This window comes from Orcinus orca, chromosome 8, assembly GCF_937001465.1.
Source record: "Orcinus orca chromosome 8, mOrcOrc1.1, whole genome shotgun sequence".
In the NCBI taxonomy this organism is placed as follows: domain Eukaryota; kingdom Metazoa; phylum Chordata; class Mammalia; order Artiodactyla; family Delphinidae; genus Orcinus; species Orcinus orca.
Genome location: NC_064566.1, coordinates 51,108,335 through 51,132,865, shown reverse-complemented (window position 1 = coordinate 51,132,865; position 24,531 = coordinate 51,108,335). Strand labels below are relative to the sequence as shown.

Genomic DNA, 24,531 nt, shown 5'->3' with positions numbered 1-24,531 from the left:
TGATTTTGGTGTGACTTTGGGCAGATCCTTTTCCCTTTGGAGTTACACATACACACAACTGGTCCGTGTCATATGTTGGGAGGCTGGCCTCTGCTTCTACCAGGTCTCCTGACTGCAGTGGAGGAGCTGACTCAAGGTCAGAGAGGACAGTGTACGTACTCTCAGCTTCCTTCCAGAGCTGGCCGTTTGTGATGCTGAGAGATGCCTGCGGGATAGAAGCCTGCAAAGGAGCCAGGCTCTCAGGTTTAAATTCCTCTCAGCTTTTTCAAGAAGACCAAGAAGTTGCTTCAGAAAGAGCTATTTTTAGCAGCTCTAAATACCCAAAGATGTCCTCTATCCAGGATGCAGGGAAATATTTCACTCCTTCATTGGTTCTGAAAGCAATGTGGGTACTTGAAGCTTTCTTCCAAGCTCTTAGTGACTTCAGGGATCTTACTTAAGAAATGTTTGGCCCCGCAGAAGGCAGAGCCAATAGAGACTTGTTTTCAAAATCTGGAGACCAAAAGATGGGTCATATTAATGGTAATCTGACTTGAAAATGAAGGGAAAGGATAAACAGGATAACTAATATAGGTAAAAATGAAATACCTCCTCACAAAAAAAAATCTGTTTATCAGTCATTGTCATCTGTTGTCTCACTTGATTCCATAGCAGCATTGTAAAGTACAATTACTCCCATTTTGCATATGATGAACCTGGGGAAGGGGAGGGAAAAGGAATTTGAGTTTTCTGAACACCTGCCATGTTCCAGACACTATGCAAGTCTTGTCACAAATCTTAATTTTTTTTTCCGTAATCTTGTGAGTTAGAGCTTCTTGCCTTCAGTTTTGCTCAGAGAGGTTAAATAACGTGTCCAAAGTTGCACAGCTAAAAAGCAGTGGAGCTCAGATTCAAAGCCAAGCTGTCGGCCCACAGTCTGTGCCCCTTGTACAGCACCACGCTCTCCCAGAGGTCTCAGGGAATTAAGTGCCTCTGCATTAGTCCTGGCCCTCTAGGACTTTAAACAGAGCTCTTCAGAGGCCAAAGATGATTGGTTTTGTCCCTGAACCTTTACCTCCTCTAGCACATAAAGCCTCTGTCATGTGTGAAGTCCCTTTGCAATGCTTGGGAGACTTGAAATTTATTCTTAGCATGGACAAGCAAAGAGCAGGAACTTGGACTTACATACTTCCAGGCAGCTTCTGGGTCAGCTGCCTGGAGGATGTCATGGCATCCAAGGACATACCCTTCCTCAATGAATGGGCTTTCCTGGATGGCAAGTCTGTCACCCTCTCCAGGGTAGAGGTACTTTGCACCCTCTGCGTTCACTGTTTCTTGCGTAGCCTGGGGGAAACTGCTTTTTTAAGGCAAAGTTTGTTTTTGTAACTGCAATATGTACTACTGTGCACAGATTCTTAGTGGTAATTTCAACTAACATTTCTATCCAACAGAGTTTCAGTTCCTGCATTCAGCTTATGGTAGGAGAGCTATTTTTCCTCATCTGTATTATGGCCTATGAATGTGTTATCTCGTAACAAAAGTAGATCCCCTCTCCTTCCCTCCCCAAATCCCATCCCCTAGGCTTGGGCTCCCCCAGGTGGCTCAGCAGCAGTTCCTGAAGCATGCAGGAACATGTCTGATGGTGCAAAATCATGGGTTGGAGACACACACGAACCGTCCCCTAGGGCAGCAGTGAAGGATCATGGCACTAAAAGGCGTCTCTCCCCTTCCTCACCTCTGGGGTCCCATCTGACCTAGGTCGGAAACCTTTACCCTCACATGGCTGCTGAATTCAAACAAACAAGTGAACAAAAATTCCTGGGTCTCTATGGCTCCTCTGTTGGCTTTATGGCAGCCCCTGCGGAGGAGTACCTGGATTATGCCTGTAAGAATGCAAAACACCAGTCTGCCCCACGATCAGATTTTCCATCTCCATTGGCAGTCTCACATGTTTGAAGACCTGGTTAACTTTAGATCCAATCTATTCCCTTAGCCCAGATCTTGAGCTCTGGCTCATTTGGGGGGCATTTTCCTGGATGGTGAGAGGTGAGGGTCAAGTGTGCTAATAAGCCAGGGACCAGAGCTGGATTCTCTGGGCAGTGTGGACTCCAGGCCCAAGGCACCACGGGAACTTCTGGGCACCTGTGAGGGTCCCAGCAGTGTAACTTGACTAGGTCCTTTTTTGTCATAGACAGGAAGGGACCATAGGAGGGACTTGCTGCTTTCACCACCCTCACCTGGGCTGCTCAGGACAATGTTTTCGTAAAGTCTCTGCACACTTTCTCGACTTTTAACCTTGAATTATTTGGATGTTGAAAATTGAATTTGTGTGTGGCACATCTTTTAGGAGATGAGCTGTGAAAATCTCTTCTTGCTGCTGCTGTGGGCTGCGTGATCTTGGGCAATTTGCTAATGTCTCCAGGCCATAGATAAAATGTTTTATTCCAGATGATCTCTGAGGTCCCTTTAAATGCTAACAGGTTGCCCTCTTATAATCTTATTCTTTCCGTTTTGCTAGTCACAGACCCGTTTCTCTTATTGTTTATGAGGAGTCGTGTTTGTTTGCCTCAGGATATATGAACTTGAACAGAAGACTCCATATGAAGTGAGAGAAGCTCTCCTGCCTCCTCACCTCTCCTGTTATAGCATCTGAAATAGAAATACTAAAGTGTATGTATGGAGCTCTTCTCTTCACAAAATGTTCTGTCCCAGACCCTAAGCTGGCCCTTTGAAGATACAAAGTTCAGTAAGACAGGGTTCCTGTTTTCAAGGAGCTCAAAGTTTAGCGGGGGAGATGGACAAACTAGCAAGTACAGGGGCTTCTAAGAATCACAGGAACTGGGATAGTGAACCAAGTGGGATACATGAGGGGGCTGTGATGAAGAAGTGGGGAAAAGAAAGGACTTCATAGTAGAGGTGAGTCTTCAGCTCCTGGTTGATGGATTAATAAATGTCTACCAGGTGGTATTTGGGGAAGGACATGCCAGGAAGAGTGAGCAGTGTGAGCAAAAATACAGAGAAGTGATGCTTCTTGGCATAGTCTGGGAATGGTGAACAGTTTGTATGGCTGTCATGTAGGGTTTGAGAGTGAGAACAGTGAGTCTAGGGAGATCATAGGACTAGATCACGAGGGGCCTTGAGTGCCACACAAGGAGTTAGGTAATGGAGAGCCATGGAATGTTTTTAAGAAAGAAGTTTTTGTGATTAGGTCTAGGTCTTAGAAATATCACTCTGACTGCAGCTTGGAGATTGGAGTTGGCAGGTTTAAAAACAAACAGAACAGTGAGGAAGCAGTTGCAATAATTCAGGTAAGAGGTGATGAGAGCTTCCATTGGAGCTGTCCACACCTGTGGGGATGGAAGAGTAGACAGACACCAGAATTAGAAACTGTAAGACTGGCTGACACTTGATCTTTGATCCTCACAATCAATACTATGAAGCAATCAAGGAATGGTTATTATTGCCATTTTATGAGACAACAGACCTGAAGTTTAGAAAGGTATAGTGACTTGCCCAAGGTCCCACAGCTAATAAGTGGCACAGCCCAGGCTAGAACTCAGATTTCCTGACTTACTACATTGTTCAGGACGATGGTCCCTTGCTGCCTCTCCTCCTTGTAAGTGTGCTTAACAGATTGTTCAAGTGTCAGAGGGCGTGAGGGCCCCGTGTCCAGGGATGTGAACAACCCAGCACTTGGACGTGGGCCGCATGCTGTGACTGGGCCGTGGCCCTTCACTGCCATGGGTTCTCTCTCTCTCTTTTTTTAAATTGAGGAATAGTACATATATAGTACTACATAAAGTGCAAAAGTACGTAGTCTCAAACGTACACCTCAATAATATTTGACGTATATACACTTGTATTTATTCAAAATATAGACCATTTCTAGGAGTTGGTACCTTTCATGGCACCCGAGAACAGGCATACCTGTCAGAGCAGTGTCCTCTATCACCATGCCTCTAAAAGCTTCAGTTGGATTGTCTTCACCCCACAGCTGAGCTCTGAATCACTACCAGCAGCAGAATGGGTTTCTTTAGAATTGTATGTGGACGTATAGCTAACTAATGAGGAAGTCAAGTCGACAGCTGTTATTTGTTGTTTTTTGTTTTCAGCCTTCATATTTATCCAGTTATTTAAATTATTATGTATTCATATATACAGAAAAATATAGAAAATATTAGTATTTGTTTTCTTTATAATGAAACCAGAAGAAAATACCCACTTCTTCAGGAACATGTATAGGTTAGCTCACTTGCTCAGTTGGGAAACACATAATCAAAGGCACAGTCGCACTTGCTTCTTTCCTGGTTAATCTGGAACATTGTTTTACTGTGTGTAATGCTGTCTTGTTCACTCTCTGGTTGGCGTGTGGCTGTGTTGCATCCCCAGCTAGACCATAAATACCTGGTGTGCGGTGACCATGACCCACGTGTGTTCCTGTCCACCGTGGCGCTCCCCTCAGTGCTGAGTGCAGTGTAGGCTTCAGTCACTCTTTGGTTAATTTTGATTTACTTACTTTAATTGTCACACAGTCCTTTAGGCTAATGTCAGGCTTTTGGCTCATGATTAAAATTATGGTAAAGATGCACCACTTGGGTTAAAAACTGGACCAGAACAGGTCCTCCAAATTCTCAGCAGCCAAATTTAGGCCTCCTGCTCCCTGGTGGATTCCTGTGGGGTCTTGAGGGCCTGGGCTTGCTCTGTCTGACTTCTCAGAGCTACATGTTTCACTTTTTAGGGAGTTGTTTTAGGTGGCCAGGGCTTTCCAGCCACGTGAAGTGGCAGATTCTAAATCTGGAGCTATCTTAATAAGATTTTTCAACACTAATTGGGTCCTTTATTAATTCCCACCACTCCACCCATCCCTGCCCCCCAGGAAAAGAAACCCATGATAATTGTTTAAATTGACTGCCCTCCTCCTGTGTTGTCTGCAGAGTCATGTTGTAATGTCCAGCAAAGGCCCTGGACTCTGCATTGGAATTCTGCTGGATCTCCATTTTCTTCTACCAGAATTCTCCTTTTAGTGTCACTTCCCTGCCCATGATTTCCTTCTCATTTCTCAGCATCCGCTGTATATATTGCGGGCCATTGATGCAAGCGCAGAGTCAGCCCAGAACAGCTGTACTTCTATCCTTGGTTCAGCGAAAACAGTAGAGTCTTTGACCTCCTCCTCTGACCCCAGTACTTCCATGACTGAAGGAACCAGAGGCATTTCCTGTTACCTGGACAGGCAGAGGAGTTTATGGAGATCTCTCTGGAGGTGGATTATCCTTGTCCTGATGGAATGAGAGGGTATAGGCAAACTTGCTTCTCATACCACCCTGTCTTACCTAGCCCCTTGTTAAAATGTTTCACGTATATCCAACTGTTGCCAATACTAATATACTTTAAAACACCCCATATCCATGTCTCCCAAGACCTCATCTGAGTGGAAAAGATACTGTTAAAATCATTCTTCAGCCACAAGTAGAAATTTGGGTCAAGAATATTTCTCCTCGGGAATTCCCTGGCGGTCCTGTGGTTAGGACTCCCCGCTTTCACTGCCAAGGGCCCGTGTTCAATCCCTGGTCGGGGAACTTGGATCCCAAAAGCCGCACGGTGTGGCCAAAAAAAAAAAAAATTTTTTTCCCCTCTATTGTTTGAAAATATATCAAGGGAGATACATAAAATGTTAGGCAATCCCTCCCCCCACCCCCTTTGAAACCCTATTTCCTCTCTCCTTCCCTACAGGACACATGAAGGTAAGTTTTTTGAGTCACTCCCCACTTCTATTCCATAGGAAACATCATCTTTAAATTTCTCACGCTGAGCTTTGAGTCAGCCTGGGAAGTCTCTGCAGATTTCTTTCAAACTGAGCCTCATCTCTATTTCACACCTACCCCAAGTTTGACATTTGCTTTCTTAGTGGCCCAAAAGATCATCTCTAATTCATGAGGCGATATCTCAGGTGGAGCACCAGTAGCACCTCAGCAGGAGACATAAAAGGTGCAAGAGGTTTGTCTGGCCCTGGCTAGGTCTACAGGAGAAGAGGTTTGCAGGTAGTGTCCCACTGGACAGCCTTGCCTTGTAAGCCACCGAAGCTCAGTCCCTTTAGAGGAGATGGCAGTCCAGCAAGGTTCATGTCATGTGGTTATTAGTATTTTGGGGTCGCTCTTTGAAAACAATTTGTTAAGTACACCTCCAGATGAGATTTCAGGCATAAAAAGGGGTACTCAGTTGATCTGGCCCAGTACATAGTCAAAGGCTCCGAGCTGCTACACGTTAACGAGCAGGTGGCTAAGGAGTATCCCAGAGTCTTAGGCTAGAATGTCAGGCAGTAGAAGGCAGTATTCATAAGCATTTTCATGGGTTTGGTAGTGGGTAGAAAATCCTGACTCCCCTACTTAGTATAAGCTTAGGTCTCCTCAGTTTCAAATCGTTTAGAAGGTCACTTCAGCACTCCTCCCAACCACTCACCCATCTCAGAAAGCTGAACCATCCTGTGTGTCTGAACAGGGCCCCTTGGGTTATATGTTTCCGTCCAGCTCAAGATCCTTGCTTTTGTGTCTGTGATTGGTGGTGCCCACTTCTTATTTCTGCCTAATGCCATTCTTGTGTCTTCCCTTAAGCAACTCTGCTGATGAAACAGGCCTGGCCACAGAACTCGTCTTCCTGTGGCACTGAAGGCACCTTCCACCTCCCAGTGGACACCGGGACCGAGAACCGAACTTACCAAGCATCCTCTGCGGCTTTCAGTAAATACAGCCTGTCTCCTCCTTTCCTTGTTCCCCTTGGTTGGGACTGATTTGCCTCTTAGGAAGAAAGGAAAGGGAACTTTTAAAACTGACATTTATAGGACACTGTTTTAAGAGGTTCTCTCTCCTACCCACCAAAAAATTGGCCCTCCTCATATAGAAACGGTCATCCTCTTTGATCACACACCCTGCTTTGAGGAGACACAAAGCAGTGAGGGAGAGAGAAGGAAGTACTCACCTGGCCAATGAGTTTGATGAGGGAAGGACTGTTACTGCATTTCAAGGGAAGGACAGAGGGCACTTTAAAGTCTTGTGGACTTTTGGACAGAGGGGGTTCCTCCAACTAGCACAGGGTTTTTCAACCTCAGCACTGTGGACATGGGGAGCAGATAATTCTTGGTTGGGGGGGGGCTGTCCTGTGCATATCCCCGGGGGCAAAATTGCCCCCTGCTTGAGAAACACTGCCCTCGTGGAGGCTATACTGTGAGAGCAAGGTATGTGCAGGAAGTCCTCGTGAAGGTCGGAAACCATCTGGCCTGTCAGATTGGTCACTTCACTTGAGGCTCAGTAGAGTGACTGATGGTTTCACCTTCACATCTGATTTTTAACACAAAATGGCTCCACTGGGTAAAATGAGGACGAGTGTTTAGAAATGACTGAGTGGCATTTTGACTCTGTATGAGGAAAAGCTTCGTGCCTTGTTGCAGTTGTCCGAAAGAGGAGTGGCTGGCTTTGGATGTGGTGAGTGCCAGTCTCTTAAGTTGTGCCAGCAAGGGCTGCACAGGCCCTCGGAGGGATGTTGCAGACTAGGCCTGATGGTCTGGGGTTCAGTGAAGTGTTAACCTATTAAGTGAGTAAATTAGAAGAATACATTGTATTTTAAATTTTTCTTTAAAATGTTATTTTCTCCTTAGCTATCATCGCCCCTTCAGGTCAACATCAACTTACGTTTATACAACATAACTCTCACCTTTTGCAGAATATGTTTTCATGATCACCCTCTCATTTAATCTACACTATAGTCCTATTTGGGTGGATTTTTATTCCAGTTTGAAAGCTGAGGCTCAGAAAGGTAACATGCCCAATGCCATCCAACTGGTAAGCAGCGCGACTTGAAAAGTGTATCACCCAAGTTAAGTTTCTATTACTGACTTTTTTCCTTGAGATTAATTTTACTCTTATTTAAGAGAGGGATGATAGCAGTAGGGAATTTTTCCAGGTACCTATGCTATTATATATGTAAATGGGCATATACATGCATATTCTGTCTTATATCTGCACATATGGAGGTAGATGCATATAGACACACCTGCTGTAGTGTAGCAGAAAGAAGCCTGGAGTGGAAGACCAAAAGAGTTGGATTCTAGACTTGGTTCTGTGGAACCTTGGATAATTCATGTCTGTGCTTTGGACCTTGCTTTTTCCAAATGTAACATGAGTGGGTTGGACTAGGTCATCTTTAAGGTTCTCTCTAGCTATTAGGCTCCTGATTCTATCACCTTGGTGCTGTATACCCAATATCTTCCACTCTTTCAGGGGCCTCCTCTCTAGCTGCCCAGACCAGTAGTTGGCCAACTAGCCTTTGTTCACACATCTCCAGGTATGGAGTATTCATTCCCTCCAGAAGCAACCCTTTCCACAATGAGAAAGTCTGAGTATTAGAAGGCCTTGCCTTCCACTATGTTGACATCTTCCTGAAGTTCCACTGAAAAGTCCAGTAGCTATATCCCACTGTCCTCTCACAGGCTATCACAGTCCCTAGAAAGGGCCAAGATGTGCTCTCTTTCTTATAATCTGTAAATACAGGTGGGATTGACTGGTCCTCCCATGTCCCACCAGAGTTCCTCCCAGCACACAGATTTTGTGGCTTCTAATACCACAGAAAACTCAGGGCACTTTGACAAATTCAATGTAATTTCACTAACACTTGCTAAGCCTGTTTGTATTTAGGTCTTCCTTCTACTTATTCAGCACTCTCTTGTTCAGCTGCCAACAAGGAGACTGGGGGGTCAAGGCAAGAATCATACATAGAGCTTTGACCAGACATATAAATCTGATAGTCAATAAACTGATCAGTCTAAAAGGCATTCTTCATGTGAGGATCAATGTGTTTGGAGGTGGTAGGGGCTCTACAACTGAAAAAGATTTATGACAGTGCAGAAGGATTGAAGAGAGGGCTGAAAAAGTTTTATCTTGCTAATGTACACACTCTCTTTATTACCCTATTTGATGGAGTCTAAAATTATGGTTAGCAACCTGAGAGAAAGAAGAGGGTACCACAAACAAAGCCTCTTTCATAAGTCAGGGCTGGGACTGCTAGTGATCAAATTCCTTTTTCCTCTCACAATATTGCCTTTAATGAAATGAAGACACAAAGGCCAATATACCAAATGTCCAAGATTGGACTACAGAGACGTATAATTTCAGAAATGAGCTCTGCCCAGGGCATGGTAAGCCCTGAACTCTGGGCCCAGCCCCGCACTGATTTGCTGTGCAGTTTTGGGAAAGTTGCTGCTCCCCTGGGCTCTAGGTTCTTCATCTGAATTGCAGAGGATTGAATTCAAGTCTCTAATGTCCTTAAGGTATAGCATTCCAAAGTCCTAATTCTGTAACCTTCAGACGGAGGTAGAACTCTTTTCAGGAGACCCAGGCCCTGAGTGAGTGAGTTGAATCTAAGTTCATTTGAGCAAAATCAGTGAGTTTCTATTTTGACTTGGTTTTGTTTCATTTTTGTTTGCATCAAATCCAACGGCTTTTTTTTTTTTTTTAACTTAGGTGCATAAAGTAATAAACCCTGAATTTTGTGATACCCAAGGTAGCCCAGGCTACAGCCCCAGGGGAATTTCCAGTGATCCTCAGGGGTATGGACAGGACCATCAGTCAGTTGTGGAATGTCCTCTGCAATGATTTTCTAATAGAAGTCCCACTGAAATACTCAGAACGTAGAATATCAGCACTAGAAAGGTCCTCTGATATTATCTAGTCCAGTGAAGGTATTCCTTGAGAGAAGAATTGACATGAATCACTGACAGAGCCCAGGACTGGGACCACTGTAGTCAGAGGAGGGAACATTGAGTCCTGGGTCCTCGTGAGCCTTCGCTCATTTGCTCGCGTCTCATGTGTGAAATGTTTGCATTGGTCTTGATGATCTCTAAGGTCTTTTCTAGCTCTGCAGTTCTGCTTCTCCCTTCTCAACCTGTCTGGACAAATAGGCAAGGCCTTCTTCTCCAGCATCATCTTTTCGGCCACCCAGTGTGTTTTGGCTACTGATTTGTATTTTGAGTTTGTGTGTGTCTCATTTCATAACATGAAGAAAGGATACATTTGTAGACAAGGTTATTCTTGGATGTGGAAACCAAATTCTACTGCAGTCTCTTGGAACCTTTTGATTTTCCTCAGAGGGATAATCTCAACACTTTGTAAGATGGTTGTCCTTGTGACAGAGAGGGTTTGTGCAGGCTTCCTCAGAGGATAAAACTTCAGCACACATTCTCTGGCAGCATAAAGGAAAGTCACCAGCACTGTTGGCCTGTTATCTTTAAAGAAATCTTAAAATCATGGCATTTTAAACCATCAAATTTTAGAATCTTAGAATCCTGGAGTCTGTGTTCCAAGCTGGATCACACCATAAAAGTCATACTAGTTTAACCTCCTATGTACTGTCATCTTTCAGACCAGTCTCTGCTTGTATACCCCCTAGAACAGGAAGCTTACTATCTCTCTATACAGTGAAAGAGAAAAGAATAATAGCTAATCTTTATGAACTGCTTTTAATGTGTCAGGCATTCTTTTAAGGGCTTTGCACTTATTAGTTAATGTATTCATCACAGTAACCCTATGAAGTAAGTGCTATTATTATCCCCATTTTATAGATGAGGAGACAGATGTATTCTACAGCTGTTAAGTAGGAGGGCTGGGGTTTGGACCCAGGCAGTCAGTCTGGCTCCAGACTACTTATAATCACAAGCCTGTGCTGTGTAGCTTTCAGAGACAGGCATCTTAGGATTCAGGGGTGTCCTGCCCTCCTGCATGGAAGAGAGGTGCTCTCCACTCTGGCAGGACTCCCCATAACCTGTTTTATTCCTTTAAATCAGAAGTTAGCAGGCTTTTCCTGTAAAGGCCAGATAATAAATATCTTAGGCTTTTGGGGCCTTATGATGTCTGCCATTAAATACCATTCTACCAGTAAAGCAGCCCTAGTCAGTATGTGAATGAATGGGCATGGCTGTGTTACAGTAAAATTTGATTTACCAAAACAAGCTACAGTCACACACAAAATTGTAGTTTGCATGTTTTAAATGTGAATAGGATGAATAAAAGATCCTGTGGTAAAACAAATTTGGAAACAGTCTCCGGCATATCCCTATCTTGGAGATTCACAGTTCATCCTATCATTTTAAAACTTCTCAGTGTCATGGAATAAAACCTATTTTCTCTCTTATTTCATATTTCTCCTCCTCCTCCCCCTCTTCCCCCTTCCCTCCCACCTTCTCCTTGTCCTTTTTTTTTGGCGGGGGCGGGTGGCAAAATAACACTTAGGATCCCTTGTATACTCTTGGGACACACCCATCTTGAGAATCCCCTTTGTTTTACAGACAAGTAAACTGTGTCTCCAAGGTGAGTACACCTCAAATAGTTCCTTCTAGATGTCTGCAAACCTAGACTCCCTGTCTTCCCCACAGTATCTGTTTCTCCTCCTGTGACCACATTTCATGATTAGCTGCACAATCTAGAAACTTGGAGGAACCTGCTCTAGACTTTTTCCTCAACTGACTCGTACCTCCACTTCCAGTTAGTTTCTAGTTTTTATCAGTGCTACCTTCTCATTAATGTATTTTTCCAGCCCCATTGCGACTTATTTCCCAAGCATATTTGACCACAAAATCAGTTTCTCCAGTTTCTCATGGAACAAACTATGGGTCTGCAGGTGGAAAGATAAATGACATGATTCCAGGGGAGAGGGCAGGACAGCTTTTCGGTGGTGCCTTGGGTGGTGACTAAATAACAGCTCTCATACCCTTCTGAGTAGCTCATCAGGGGCAGGGGGTCACCATGCCAAAGCTGTGGTGTGACTTGAGAGAGATTTGTGACTGTGTGGCAGCTTGCTTTAACTTGGGGTTAGGGTAGAAGAGACCCAGGGTCTTCAGAAAAATGGGATTTTAGTTCAGGAAGAGATCTTCATTCTTAGCCTTCTAATTTTACAAAATAGGAAACTAAGGCCCAGAGACTTGCCAGTAGTCACAGCAGATTGGAGGAAATCCTGGCCTGAAGCCTGGACCTCTTCTCTTCCAGTAAATCACCCTTTTCACTCTGGCCCCAGTCCCTTCTTGTAAAAACAGCCCCATGTTACTGAAAGGGTCCTTGGTGAGCATCTTGTAGGAGAAAGACCTGAGGCCAAGAGAGGTTCAGTGATGTGTCAGCCAGACCAAGCCAGGACGGGGACAGGGAAGAAGCCCCAGCGGCACCCCATTGGACATCCAAAGCCAGGATCCCTTGGCACTGTCCCTTCAACTCAGAAAGAAGGTGGTGTTCCTAAAAAGACTTGCTCTTTCTGAACTCCAGGATCCCCTAGTACAGAGTAAGAGAGTGGGGGCTACTTGATGATCACTTGGGTTCCAAAGAATCATTCCATTTTGTGATTCTCTAAGAACACAGTCTTGTTCCTGAGTGATTCATGTTTCAGGTTCTTCCTGCGAACTTAGGATCTGACTCTCTTTTCCAGAAAATTCAAAGGCAGCACAATTTGTTTGAATGGCTGATTGTGAGCTTCCTGGGGCCTGACTTCTCAGCCCCTACCCAGCTTCAGTCCACCCTGCTGACCCCACATGGCCTGGGTTCCAGGTCGATGTGAACCTTTTTGATCCTTGACTTCAGTCTTTCAGACAGTGGTGGCCCTCCCCCAAACCCCAGGAGGGGAGGAAAGGCCAGCTGTGTAGAGCAAAGTTTTTCAGCATCCCAGAAGATGAGGGTCTCTGAATGGGGTTTTCAGTGGGGTTTCCACCTTAAAACTTGGCAGGGAAGAAGGGGAACATGGTGGAGGGCAGTCCAAAAAGGGAGAGAGATAAAAGGAGACAAAGAGAGAATACAGGAGAAAGCAAGACAGAAGCAGCAGCAGAGGATGCCCTGAGGTGCTGACTATGGAGACAGAGAAGCAAGGAGAGAGAGTGCAGTATAGAGCGAGCAGGTTGAGGGTCTCCCGTCCATGCACACCTGCCTGTCTCATGGCACATGGCTCAGAGTCCCAGACTGTTTGAGCTGCAAGGGTCCCTTAAGAGATCATCTGGTCCCAGCCTCTTATTTTATAGATCAGAGCCCTGAGACAGAGAAATAAGAGATGCCACACATGCAGCCACTGAGGGAGCTGCCTCTGGGGCCCGGGCTCTCTGGGTGGAGCCCTGTTCTCTGTCTGTTCTCATCTGTGTTTCCAGCCTGGATTCAGCCCATGTTTGTCTGGGGAGTCGTTGACTGGGACCTGCTGCCTTCCAGCGATGCTGTTCTGCCAACTAACTGAAAGTCTCTCTTATTGCCTTGGTACAGGATATACTGCGGGGACACCATACAAGGTCCCACCGACCCAGAGTAATACTGCTCCGCCCCCCTACTCCCCATCACCCAACCCCTATCAGACGGCCATGTATCCCATCAGAAGTGCCTACCCCCAGCAGAATCTGTATGCCCAGGTAGGTACATGTAGAAGCCCAGGACCACTTCTTCTGCAGGTAAAGGAGCCACCAGCCTGGGTAGGGTGGAGGGGGGTGAAGAAGAGAGTTCGTGGCTCTGATGAGCTGTCGCTGTTGTGTCATTAAAACAATAACCTTGCAGTCTACACACTCCCCCAGTCTACCTCAGTCCACAGTCTGAGGCTCTTGTAATTATTTAGCAAAAACATTTGAGAAGCTCTGGATTAAGATGATCCAGGACGCCCTGTCTACTCTGCCCAAAGGTCAGCAGACCTGTGGGGCTGTGACAGCACAAAGCAGTCATGTGATCCAGGCAGTGGGAGGTCACCTCAGACCATTGTCTCCATCCTCAACCTTTTTTGCCTCCAGGGGAATAGATAGTAAGAGACACTTGGGGAAGTGCTCTGCATTTATGACATTTTTCCAGTATGTAGAATGGCAGCATTCACACCAGTATGATACTCCCACCAGTAATCCCTCATGTGTGCACATGCACAGTGCTCTGAAGTTCACCAGCCTCGTCCACAGCCCTCTTCACTCACTGATCGTGGTCCCTACCTTTGTATTTTAAGCAGTCTAAGAAGAAGCACATTGCAATAAGATAAACATAGTAGATCATCATAGCAGCCCTAGGAGCAAGGCAGGACAGGGTTCAAGCCTTATTTTTCAGACCAGAAGCTGAGCCCAGCACTGAACTGTCCACAGCCACATAGAAGACAGAAGCAGAGCCCCAGACCTTGTGTCCCTGGGCCAGAGCTTCTCTGACCCCATCCCTTAGGGTTTGGGACAGGCTCCCCTCCTCTCCAGAAGCCTGTGTGACCTCAGCCTTTTTTCCCCCAGGGAGCCTACTACACACAGCCGGTGTATGCTGCCCAGCCCCATGTCATCCACCACACCACGGTCGTCCAGCCCAACAGCATTCCCTCTGCCATCTACCCGGCGCCTGTCGCTGCTCCCAGGACCAATGGTGTGGCCATGGGCATGGTGGCCGGCACCACCATGGCGATGTCAGCAGGTAAGGGCAACATCTGTGTTGGTGTCCATCCCCTTCCTCCAGGAACTCATGACAGTGGAGAACACAGTCATGGAATCGATTGTAGCAAAGCATGAAGAATTCTATGCCTGGGGGTTCTAGGAACACAGAGGAGGACCCTCTAACTCTGTCCACAGGGATGGGGAAGATTTCACCAAGGAGGACTTATTGAGCTAGGCCTTAAAGGGTGAACAGAGGCTAACCAGAGAGACGAAAAAGGGAAGGGCAGTCCAGGGGTAAAAAACATGGGTAAAGCACATTCACAGAATGGAAATGGTCTAAATCACTTAGAAAATAGGGGCGTGGAGTTGGAAGGGTGGCTGGAATAGTTGTCAGAGATAAAGTGGTGGAGAGTCTTGAATACCTTTAGGTAATGGGGAGATAAGCAGAGGAGAGATGGAGTTTGGTTTAATCATTCTCTCTGGCTGCAAGGTGGAGGCAGGCTTAGCCAGGGGGAAGCTCTGGTTTAGAGGAGACATGATGATGCTAGGACTCTGATAGCAGCAGGGTTCCAGAAAGGAGGGCATAGGGCAATGTTATTTAGCAGGCAGGAGCTTAAGGACCTGTCCAATAATTAATTGTGAGGCTTAGGAGAAGCAGGAGTCCAAGAGGACCCCTTCTCCATTTCTGGCTTACTCCAGAAACCCTGCCCTTCGGGAACCTTGAGAATGGGGGCAGGGAGAGATGCCAGAGGAAGAGCAGGTTTAGGGAAGTCTTTGGATGAACTGGCATTAAAAAGAAAGGCATGAGAAGAAAAGAGGGCTCTGAATAACCTTTAGAGACCCAACTTTCAAAGAATCAGCTAGGTCACCTTCTGGGGGAAGAGAGTATGAGGGGTTGAGTGGATAGGAGGTGGGAGTTGGGATTTTATTCTGCCCCCTAATGTAGGCGTTGTTGAGGCCTCTCACTCCCCAGATCAGGTCAGCAAGCTATTGAATGTCTGCTGGGTGCCAGCCTTGTTGGTTGGGTCCTGGGGACCAAATACTGATAGATCAGACCAGAACCCTACCCGTAGGAACAACTAGGTTAGTGGGAACACAACGATGTGAACCAGCGATCACCACTCAGTGTGATGTTGGTGCAGTGAGGGGAGCATACAAAGAAGGGTGAAAGGAGGCCACTGAAGATGAGTGAGTGACTGTCCTGGAGCACGAGGAACGCTTCCCCTGGCAAGATGCGGAAGGGTGGGCAGCAGCTGTGTGAAAGGCTGTGGCTTCATCCTCTTCATCCCAGCGCTCTGGGACGGCCTCATCAGGTTTCCTCTTCTCTCTCTGGATGCTCAGGTACCCTGCTGACTGCACCCCAGCACACCGCGATTGGGGCACACCCTGTCTCCATGCCAGCATACAGGGCCCAAGGGACCCCTGCGTACAGCTATGTGCCCCCGCACTGGTAAAGCCTGCATCCCATCCAAGTGAGTGGGGCCCAGGGTGGGAGAGGTAGGAGGGTGACAAAACAGAATTGTTTCAAAGCCCCTGTCTTGGTCTGAAGCACAGGTGTCGGCAAGGGGCAGGTGACAGTTACCAGTTACTTTCCTGCTCCAGGTTCAGTAATATCACTCTTAATAATAGCTGTAACTTTATATATATTCTAGATACTTAACGTATGCTCTCTCATGATCATCACAGTAACTCTGTGAAATAAGGATCATTAGCTCTATTTTACAGATAAATACATAGTTCAACATCACTTAACCAGTAAAAACTGGGACTTGAACTCCAATCCTCTAGTACTAAATTCTGTGCTCTTTACCATACCGTCTTCAGGCGTCTTCTACCTGTGGGCCCCATTCTTCCAATGAACTTTTACCTCAGTCAGATGTTGGCTCTGACTGGGGCCAGGCAGAAACTCTGGGCCATCCCCACCACCAGATTCCTTGCTGCCCTCTGCAGCTGCTGAGGCAGTGCCAGTGAACTGCAGGGCTCCAGGGATTCGAAAATCCTCTGCCCTACTTCCTCATCTCCCCCGCCCTCCTCCTCCAGGAGCTCTTGGCACTGGAAGGGAAACAGGCAGCTCCACTGGGAAGGCACAGAGGGCTCCATTTAGGGATCCCAGCATGAGGGGAGGGGGTCCAGTAGCTTCCTGAAGTGGCCTCAGGGATATCACTGTCACTAACGGCCTTCCCCTTCCTCCCCCAGATCTGGAGTCACACATTGTATGCAACTACTCAAGTCTTACACAGGTGCTGGAGCAGCTCCCTAGCAGCACCACCTCTATTTGCAAGAAGAGACAACGGAAGTGCAAGGGTCACTTTATGCATCTTTAACGGTTTTGGTTTTTATTTTCGGTTTTTGTAAAAGCTGCTTTTTCTAATCTCCTGCCTCTCCCCACTGTCCCCCTTTTAGCCACTGCCCTTCCAGCTCTAGCCCTCCTCCTACCTGACCAGGCACATCCTCTCTGCTCTTCTTTTCTTCCCCAAGAATCCAGTCCCGGGAGCCTAGTCTAGCAGCAGTCAGAGAGTGGGGTCTGTTGCAGTGGTTCAGCTGAAGGCGCAATTTCCTTTGAAGAGCATGAGAGATGTGATCCTCAGGTCCAGGGTAGGAACTCAGAGCTGTTGAGCAGGCCACATCTCTGGGGGATTGTTTCTTTTTTGATTTTCCTCAAGCAGGATTAGTTTAAGACATTACCATGTCCTGACACAAATGAAATCTCTTCTGAGAACCATCGCAACAGACCAAGAACAAAACCACCTGATTAGGTAGGAGTGTTCATAGCAGCTTAATAATACCCCAGATCAGAACCTGGGAAAACCAGATTCTTTCTTTGGGAGAACTTGGGGGAGGGTGGGGGGAGGGAGGGCACTATGGAAAGGAAGAGGGAAGAGGGTCGAGAGGCGCTTGCCTGCTGGCTTTGGTTGGTAAGGTCTCTGGCCAAATTGTCTGGGCCTGGACCCTCTAACTTGCACAGTGATGTTAACTGACTTGGCACTTCCTCAGAAGGTGATTTTGACCTCAGACCTACCAAGCAGCTGCAGGGTGGTGGGATCCCAGCCTCCCAAAGCCTTGGAAGGCCAGGTGCCCTGTGTAATCCAGACCTTGGCCCCTGGGCCCTCATGGATCCACTCTGATGAGGAGCTTGCTCCTGATCAGAGTGGAAACCTATGGCATTTCTCTCCCTTCCCTTTGCCCTTCCCACTGCCAGGGCTCACCTGTCTGTCCATGGCGCTGGCAGACAGGCCAAGTTCTTGGTTACCTTGTGCCATTCATGGCCACAGTGAAGGAACCACATTCCAGGCGGGTGCTGGCAGCTCTGAAGGTCAGGATAGTGAAGGAAAAGCAATAGCAATAAACACTTCATAGACTCATGGAACTGAAGGGACCTTAGCAACCATCTCATCCATTCCCCTGTTTGACAGATGAGGAAGCTGAGGCCCAGAGAAGCGGAAAGGACTTCCCTAGACCTTGCAGTAAATCAGCATTAAATGCAGCCTTCCTGCCTGGGGCATGTTGCCCATGAAAATTTACCTAGGGATGGATTGGCTTGGTTTTGTAAAAATGAAGTCAGCAGTGCCCACACCTGGTGAGCTCGGGAACAGTCTCTGGGCTTTTGTTTCTGCTCTTTCCCTCCATGGATTCCAAAGGCGGGGATTGAAGACTGGGCAGAGGTGACATGGGGGCAGATGGCAGGAACAGAAATTGCAAATGAAGAAATAGCATTTGGAAATTCTGTGAAGACATCTGGAACTCTCATCCTATACCTGACTCCAGCCCTAGGGATGGCTGAAAAGGAGTCCATGCTTTTAAGACAGTAGCCCCTCATCCTGAGAGGAGAGGAGGAGGAGACATGGGCTCTCCTGGGAGAAGAGGGACGCACTGGTCTCAGCCAGGAGCCCGGTAGTCTAGCACTGTCCCCCTGCTCCCAGCACTTGGCTGGGCCAGCAGCCCCTTTGGGGATGCGGGGAGAGGAACATTTTACTGTACAGAATGGAATCATTGATAACATTTATAACTTTTAAATAACTCTCTTCATTTTAAATTCATGCATACTTGGACATAATCCCTACCCCTACCTGCCGTGTCTCCCTAAAGGAGGAGAAAATCAGGAAGCCCTTGGGCCAGAAGGACCTCAGAGGCTATCTGGCTGTTCCCAGGAGGGCAAAGCCCAGCAGCATCCTCAACCCAGAGCCAGGAGTTGAGGGCCCACCTTCTTGGCTTTCCAGGGAAATGCAGCACTGGTAAGGAGAAGCCCAGCTGTCCGAAATTAAATGGTCTGTTCTGGGGTGCTGAAGAGGTTTCATTTTAAAACAATAGGAAGTTTTCCAGTGTTAATCCATTTTTTGCAAATACCTCCTCCTACTGTCTGGTTTTCTAAGGGTGGGTGAAGGTTGTTTTAGATTATGTCATACATGTTTAGAAAATGCCAAAATAATAATGATTATAATAATAATAGGAATCCTTTGCATTTGTCAGGTGCCTCATAGACTTCAGAGCACTTCACAGCCTTTAATTTACTGGCCCTGAGAGCAAGGGTCAGAGTTATTACACCCATTTGACAAATGAGAAAACTGGTTCTAAAAGGAAAGGGAACTTGCCCAAAGTGAGCAGAATGCTGGTATCCTGACAAGCTTCCCTGAACCCTGCTGCCTCCAGATGGGCTAGGGTAGGACCACAGAGAGAAGGAAAAAGGGAGGAGATCTAGGAATGACCTTTTTACTTTTGTTCATTCTATACCAGTAAGTAAAAACTAACATCTAGTACCTCACAGTTCACAAAGCAGTTTCATATCCATCATTTGGTTTAACCCTGTGAAATAGATTATTCTCTCATTTGATCCATGAGGAAACGGAGACTTGGAAAAGCAAAGTGACTTGCTCATAAGTGGCAGAGCCATTTGAATCCCAGCCTGCTGCCTCTGTCCCTGCAGTCTGAATCCACACACGGCTCATGGACAGAAACATCAATGCTCAGTACCCTCTCTTAGCCCTAGTATGTAATTCAAGATCAAAGACAGGCCCCAAGGCAAAAACAAGGTGTGAAAATGCTGTGGTCTGGAAGAGCCCAGGCCCAGTGCCCCTTTTTCAGCCTGAGCCACTGGAGTCCCAGTTCAGCTGGCCTCACCCTTTTGCTTTGACAGAGATCCACAAGCCTGGCCAAGCTTGGGGAGTCATTGCAGAGGGACTGAGCCCAGGAGAACAGGGGCAGTAGTGTGCCTGTGGTAGGATGAGAGCACACCTGGTAGGATCACAGGCGTCTGTTGGGAGGTACCATGGGTGTTATCCAAAGATACTGGATGGCCCAGTGGTCAAGCTGGACAGAGGTCAGAGCTGGAAGGGCCCCGCCATTGTAGGAAGGCCAGCAAGCCAGAAAGGACAAGGGGTGTGCCTACATACATAGCAAGCTACAGCGTGGCACCAGCAAAGCCCTCTCTCCACCCCGCTCCACTGCCTCTCCCTAGTACCACAGGCTTGGTGGCCAGGGTCAGGGGTACAGGTGGTTCCAGTCACCAGCCAACCCTCTTGGCTTCTGCCACTTCTACCTGGCTCCTCCTCATTAGGCTGGGGTCTAGGAAGCTGGAGTCTGGAGTGCCCCCAAGTGGTTAAGAGCCTGGAATTTATTTTTCTGCCACGTTTTGGAAAAATGTATTTAATTTCTTCCCCATGAGACAGGGCAGTTGCTGCTGTTCCTCTTTCTCTCCTGGCAGTGACCCAAAAGTACGTATCCCATTCCTATATCTTGAAAAAGGACACTCGCACCTGTCCAGAGTTTTCTGTCTGTGTACAAAGTACTTCAACATTGATTGCCAAAAATCCCCATTTTGTAGATGGAAAAACTAAGTCTCAGAAGGCTTAAGAGACTTGCCAAAGGTCACACAGCTCATAAGAGAAAGAGCCAAGATTTGAACTGTTTAAATCCTCTGCTTTCTGCTGGCACCTGCTGGGTCTGGGTGGCAGGCATGCAGAAGGGATGGGCTACCTATCTGCCCCCAAACAGAGGAAGACCCCACGGAAACCTGGGGAGCTCAATCCTGCCAACTGAGCAGATTTTTATGAGGAGCCCTGGGAACCCAGAGGCATATCCAGATGGTAGCACCCAGAGGATGAGAATTTGCAAGAAAAGGCTTAACTTGAGCAAAACATATTGGGGTCATGAGGTTTAGGACTGAAGACATGTTCAAGGGCAGCCCCAGGCACCTGTCCGTTGAAAGACCCATGTCCCTGGGAAGCCTGCGTACCCTTACTTTCTGACCCTGGAGAGCCTGCCCACTGTCCAGACCTGGCGAGTTGGCACTTCCAGGGGACCTGGTGTAGCCCTGAATGGCCAAAAGCACATCTGACTCAAGTCTCTGGGCCTGTTTTTCCCCTGGGTGAGGACCAGGATCTAGAGAGACACTGTGCAGTCCTTTCTCCTTATCCCAACTCTGACCCTTGGGCACCCAAAGTGTTCCAAGTTTGAGGTATCCCACTCCCAGAGATCTGGGAGTGCTTCTTCGGAGAGGCTGGCTTTGTTCTGAGTAGGCTTCAGAAATGAATCACATGGAGCATAAAAGTAGTGCAGATCCTCTGATCACCAAGTTCTGGTGTCCTCACTGTACAGACAGGACTCTGGCTGAGTCAGGCCTGGAGCCCTGCATATCAGATCCTCAGCTCTGCTCTGTGGCCAGAGAGGGAGGGCCTAGATGGCATGGGTCTTGGAGCGCTCTTGGCCCCAGCACTATGGTTGAAGCAGTCATTTAGATGTCACCATGGCATTTTCTCCTCAATTGCTGTTGAGTGAAAGTATGTGGAAGCTCTGCTTTTCCATGCTGTATTCCACATCACTATAGGATATGTGGTCCCCAGCTGCTTGCCAAGCTTGGGAATCCGGAGGGGGCAGGTTGGGCAGCAGAGGGGGCAGGTGAGGAGGCTCCATACTCGTGTCCAGCCCCAGGGGAATCCAGGCCAGACCTACCTCCAAAAGCAGGATCACAGCAGAGGAGACCCAGCCAGGCTAACATCTAATTCCACACCTGAGCCTCTGAGAGCTCAGCCTACTATGGGTGTGCCAGGCTGGTGGCAGGATTTGTCCTTTACCTGTCCATGTTCCCTTCTCCTAGACAACTTGTTTCTGAAATTAGGCATTACGTGGTTCTAGGGCCCGGCCTTTAAAATTCCTGACAGGCCAGTTTCAACATTCCATAACCAACCTTGCCTGAGCCAGACTTGGGTCTCACTCCCTCACTTTCTCCAATGGGTATTTTCTATCTTGCATGCTGTTGAGTCCAGCCCAGTGGCTAGGTGATTGGGGTTGGTTGTCACAGAGCCAGACAGGGAAACTAGAACTCTTGCTTCCCTGTGGCTGCATGCGTAGTCCCTGGGTATTCTTGCTGTGGCAGTGAGGCCCTGTACCCAGTCCAGCTCCTGGTAGAGGGGGTATTTTCCTTTCTGAGGAGAACAGATATAACAGCCTTGCTGATAAGTACCAGCCCATAGGACTCAAATGGGTGAAGTCATCTTTGGGCCTGACCCCAGCAAGACCAGCATCTCCAGGCTCCAGCCTTCCTCCTCATGCCTGAGAGTCAGGGAAAGAGTGGGACTGCCCAAAGACCACCTTCTTGGGTCAGCCAGATTATCTGGATCTGTGGTGGGACTCCAGCTCTTCCTTACCCAAGGGGACGTAAGGCCAGGCCTCTAGCAATGTGGAGTTGTCTGTAGTGACCTTTAAAGGCCCAAGGGCCTGTTCCCATCTCCTGACTAAAAGGTATCTTCATCCCTGTTCATGTCACACGACAGAGAAAACTTGTTCTCGTGACATGTACCATCCCTGTGAGAGAGCGTTGTATATGATTTTGTATTTTTTAATTCATTTTAACCTACAGGTTGGAATCTAATTTTTAAATTTTATTGGAACTCACATTTTAAAAAGAAAAACATTTAAAATAATAATAATAAACCTTTGACCAGTGTCTTCCAAGTAGTTTGATCAAAGAACTTATAGGTGTTTTCAAAACACAGCCTGGAGTGTAAAGATTGGAAAGCCCCATGGCCTCGCTTGTGTGTATGAAGTGTAAATCTGGTTTTGTTTTGTTGTTTTGGATTCTTTTGGGTTTTTGTTTCGTTTTGTTTTGAAGATCAGATAGTGATCACTCTGAAAGATTGAAGCCAAGAATTTGTAACTATGATATTTACTGTAAGCTGTAGAACATTCAATAACTATTAAAAAAATTTCCAAAAAAAGTCTGGGGTGACCAGACTGGTGGTTCTTGGGGGAGGGGGACACAGACACCTCCTGGGCCAGTGGGAGTCCCCTGGGTTTCTTCCCAAGTTGATCCTAAACTTGTTTTCACCAGTCAGGTAACACCTACGCTGCATCTCCGGGGAGGCCCTGGGACTCACAGTTGGGCCTGGGAAGTGGCCGTCGGCACCTGGACTAAGGTGTGTGATACCGAGTGCCCACCATGTGGCCAGCACTGTGCTTTATGCTTCGCAACTCATAATCCTCACAGCAGGATGGGAGGTGAGCCCTGTTGTTAGCCCTGTCCTTGGTAGTGGGCAGCTAAGGAGGGTTAAGTAAGTACCTCGGCCAAGGTTACAGAGCTAGTGAGGGGCGGAGTTGGAACTTACACTTGGTCTGGCTCCAAAGCCCAGGCACCAAGCCCCAAGCCCCACATTCTCCTGCCCACCCTGGAGGAGGCAATGCCTGTACTCACTCCAAGGGTAAATTGGTCAGGTGGGAAACCAAGGGAAGGGCTTAGTGTGGTCTGTAGTCCCAGAAGGACAGTTGAAGGCAGTCATATGGTCTCCATCCAAATGGTCATCAAGTGCTGTCAGTTTTATTTACATCCTAAACATCTCTCTCTTGTCCAGGCCTGGGCTCCTCTCCCTGGTTATCACAGCCACCATCCCATCCTAGGGCCTGGCCCCTGCAGTCCACGCTCTCCCAGCCTCCAGGTATTCAGCTTCCTCAAATGGAGAGAATACTTGAGGCCCAAAGAGGCTAAGTGACCTGGCTGTAACTAACACTCAGGACTCCTGACTCTCGAGCCCTTTGCACCAAACCGTACCCTGGGCCTCCATAATGCCTTCCCCAGTTTCCTCTCCTGTCCTCACCTGACAGGAAACTTATTCTCCCTCCCTTGTGATGGCAGAAAGCGCTGTCGGGTGTGGTAGGGGAGGGCCTTGCTGGGCTCTCTTCCCCTGCACAGGAAGGGGATTTTTCCCAAGGACTCAGCTCCAGGTCAGTGGCAGGGCTGGGGGCCAGGAGCAGGTGGAAGGCAGAGACCGGGGCCCCAGCACCCACCATTCTGGCCCATGGAGGAGGGGTTATGGAGTGAGAGAGGGGAGTCTCAGAACTGTCCTCAGTGGTTGGCCCAGGGCCCCACCGTGTCCTCCAGCTCCCAGCCTTGCCAACAGCCTGGGCCTACCTTGCTCAAGAGCAGGATTTAGAGCCAAGAAAGCTTCCACGTGAGGGTGGGGGCCCTAAAAGCCAAGGGTATCAGACACACCCCTACCTGATCCCTCAGCAACTCATCCCACTCTTTTGGGAGCTGGCCTCAGTATCCTCCAGGGACAAGAGACTGGGGCCAGGGCTAGTCTTTCTCTTACCTTCCAGCAAGCAGGAAATTGGGGTGGTGGGAGTGGTCTGGAGGGGAGCAGTGCTTATTACCCCAGGGCCCAGCACTGAGATGGGGTATGCGTTACCTAACCCGGGAAGCCCAGACCCAGCTTCAGCCTCCACCGTCGCTGGCATCTGTATGTGCCTCACCCCAGGCAAGAGGGCATCCAGAGACCAGAGTCCAACTTCCCCCTGGGAAAGGAGGCCAGAGAGTGGGAGGGCTCAGCCTCCCACCCCTTTCCCCCAGGGCACTGTCTCGTCCTCATCTCAAATGTGTCACACAAGTCCTCGGTGAAGTGGGGTTGGTTGGCTGAGGGGGCAGCCAAGTTTGCGAAGCCACACCCTGAGGTGCAGCTGAACAGCTGGTGAGTAGGGACACCAGTCGCACCACGGCGGCCCCAGGGAACATTCCCCGGGGTGCACTCGTGATGCCCACTGGTCCCCTACAACAGACACCCTGTTCTAGACTTTGGCAACCTTTGTTGCTCCGGAAAATTCCTCCTGATGTCCAGCCTGTCTCCTTCCCTCCCCTCTCCTAGAGCAGGTGATGCTTTGCCTCCTGGGTCCTCAGAGGT

General features: G+C 47.9%; 1 protein-coding gene across 5 annotated transcripts in view; it reads left to right on the top strand.

Moving 5' to 3' along the window:
- FAM168A (family with sequence similarity 168 member A) overlaps positions 1 to 22,581 on the top strand; it is a 200,866-nt gene extending 178,285 nt beyond the window's left edge. For 2 of the 5 annotated variants that reach the window (XM_012536741.3, XM_049714277.1), the window contains exons 4-9: positions 1,431 to 1,457; positions 6,588 to 6,713; positions 13,251 to 13,393; positions 14,234 to 14,408; positions 15,710 to 15,840; positions 16,565 to 22,581. In XM_012536741.3, coding sequence (XP_012392195.1) covers positions 1,431 to 1,457; positions 6,588 to 6,713; positions 13,251 to 13,393; positions 14,234 to 14,408; positions 15,710 to 15,822 — 584 coding nt within the window. In that variant the 3' untranslated portion in view covers positions 15,823 to 15,840; positions 16,565 to 22,581. The remainder of the gene's footprint in view (positions 1 to 1,430; positions 1,458 to 6,587; positions 6,714 to 13,250; positions 13,394 to 14,233; positions 14,409 to 15,709; positions 15,841 to 16,564) is intronic. The other 3 variants (XR_007478999.1, XM_004279769.3, XM_033405675.2) reach the window with 3 other exon arrangements.
- Positions 22,582 to 24,531: the final 1,950 nt, after the last annotated feature.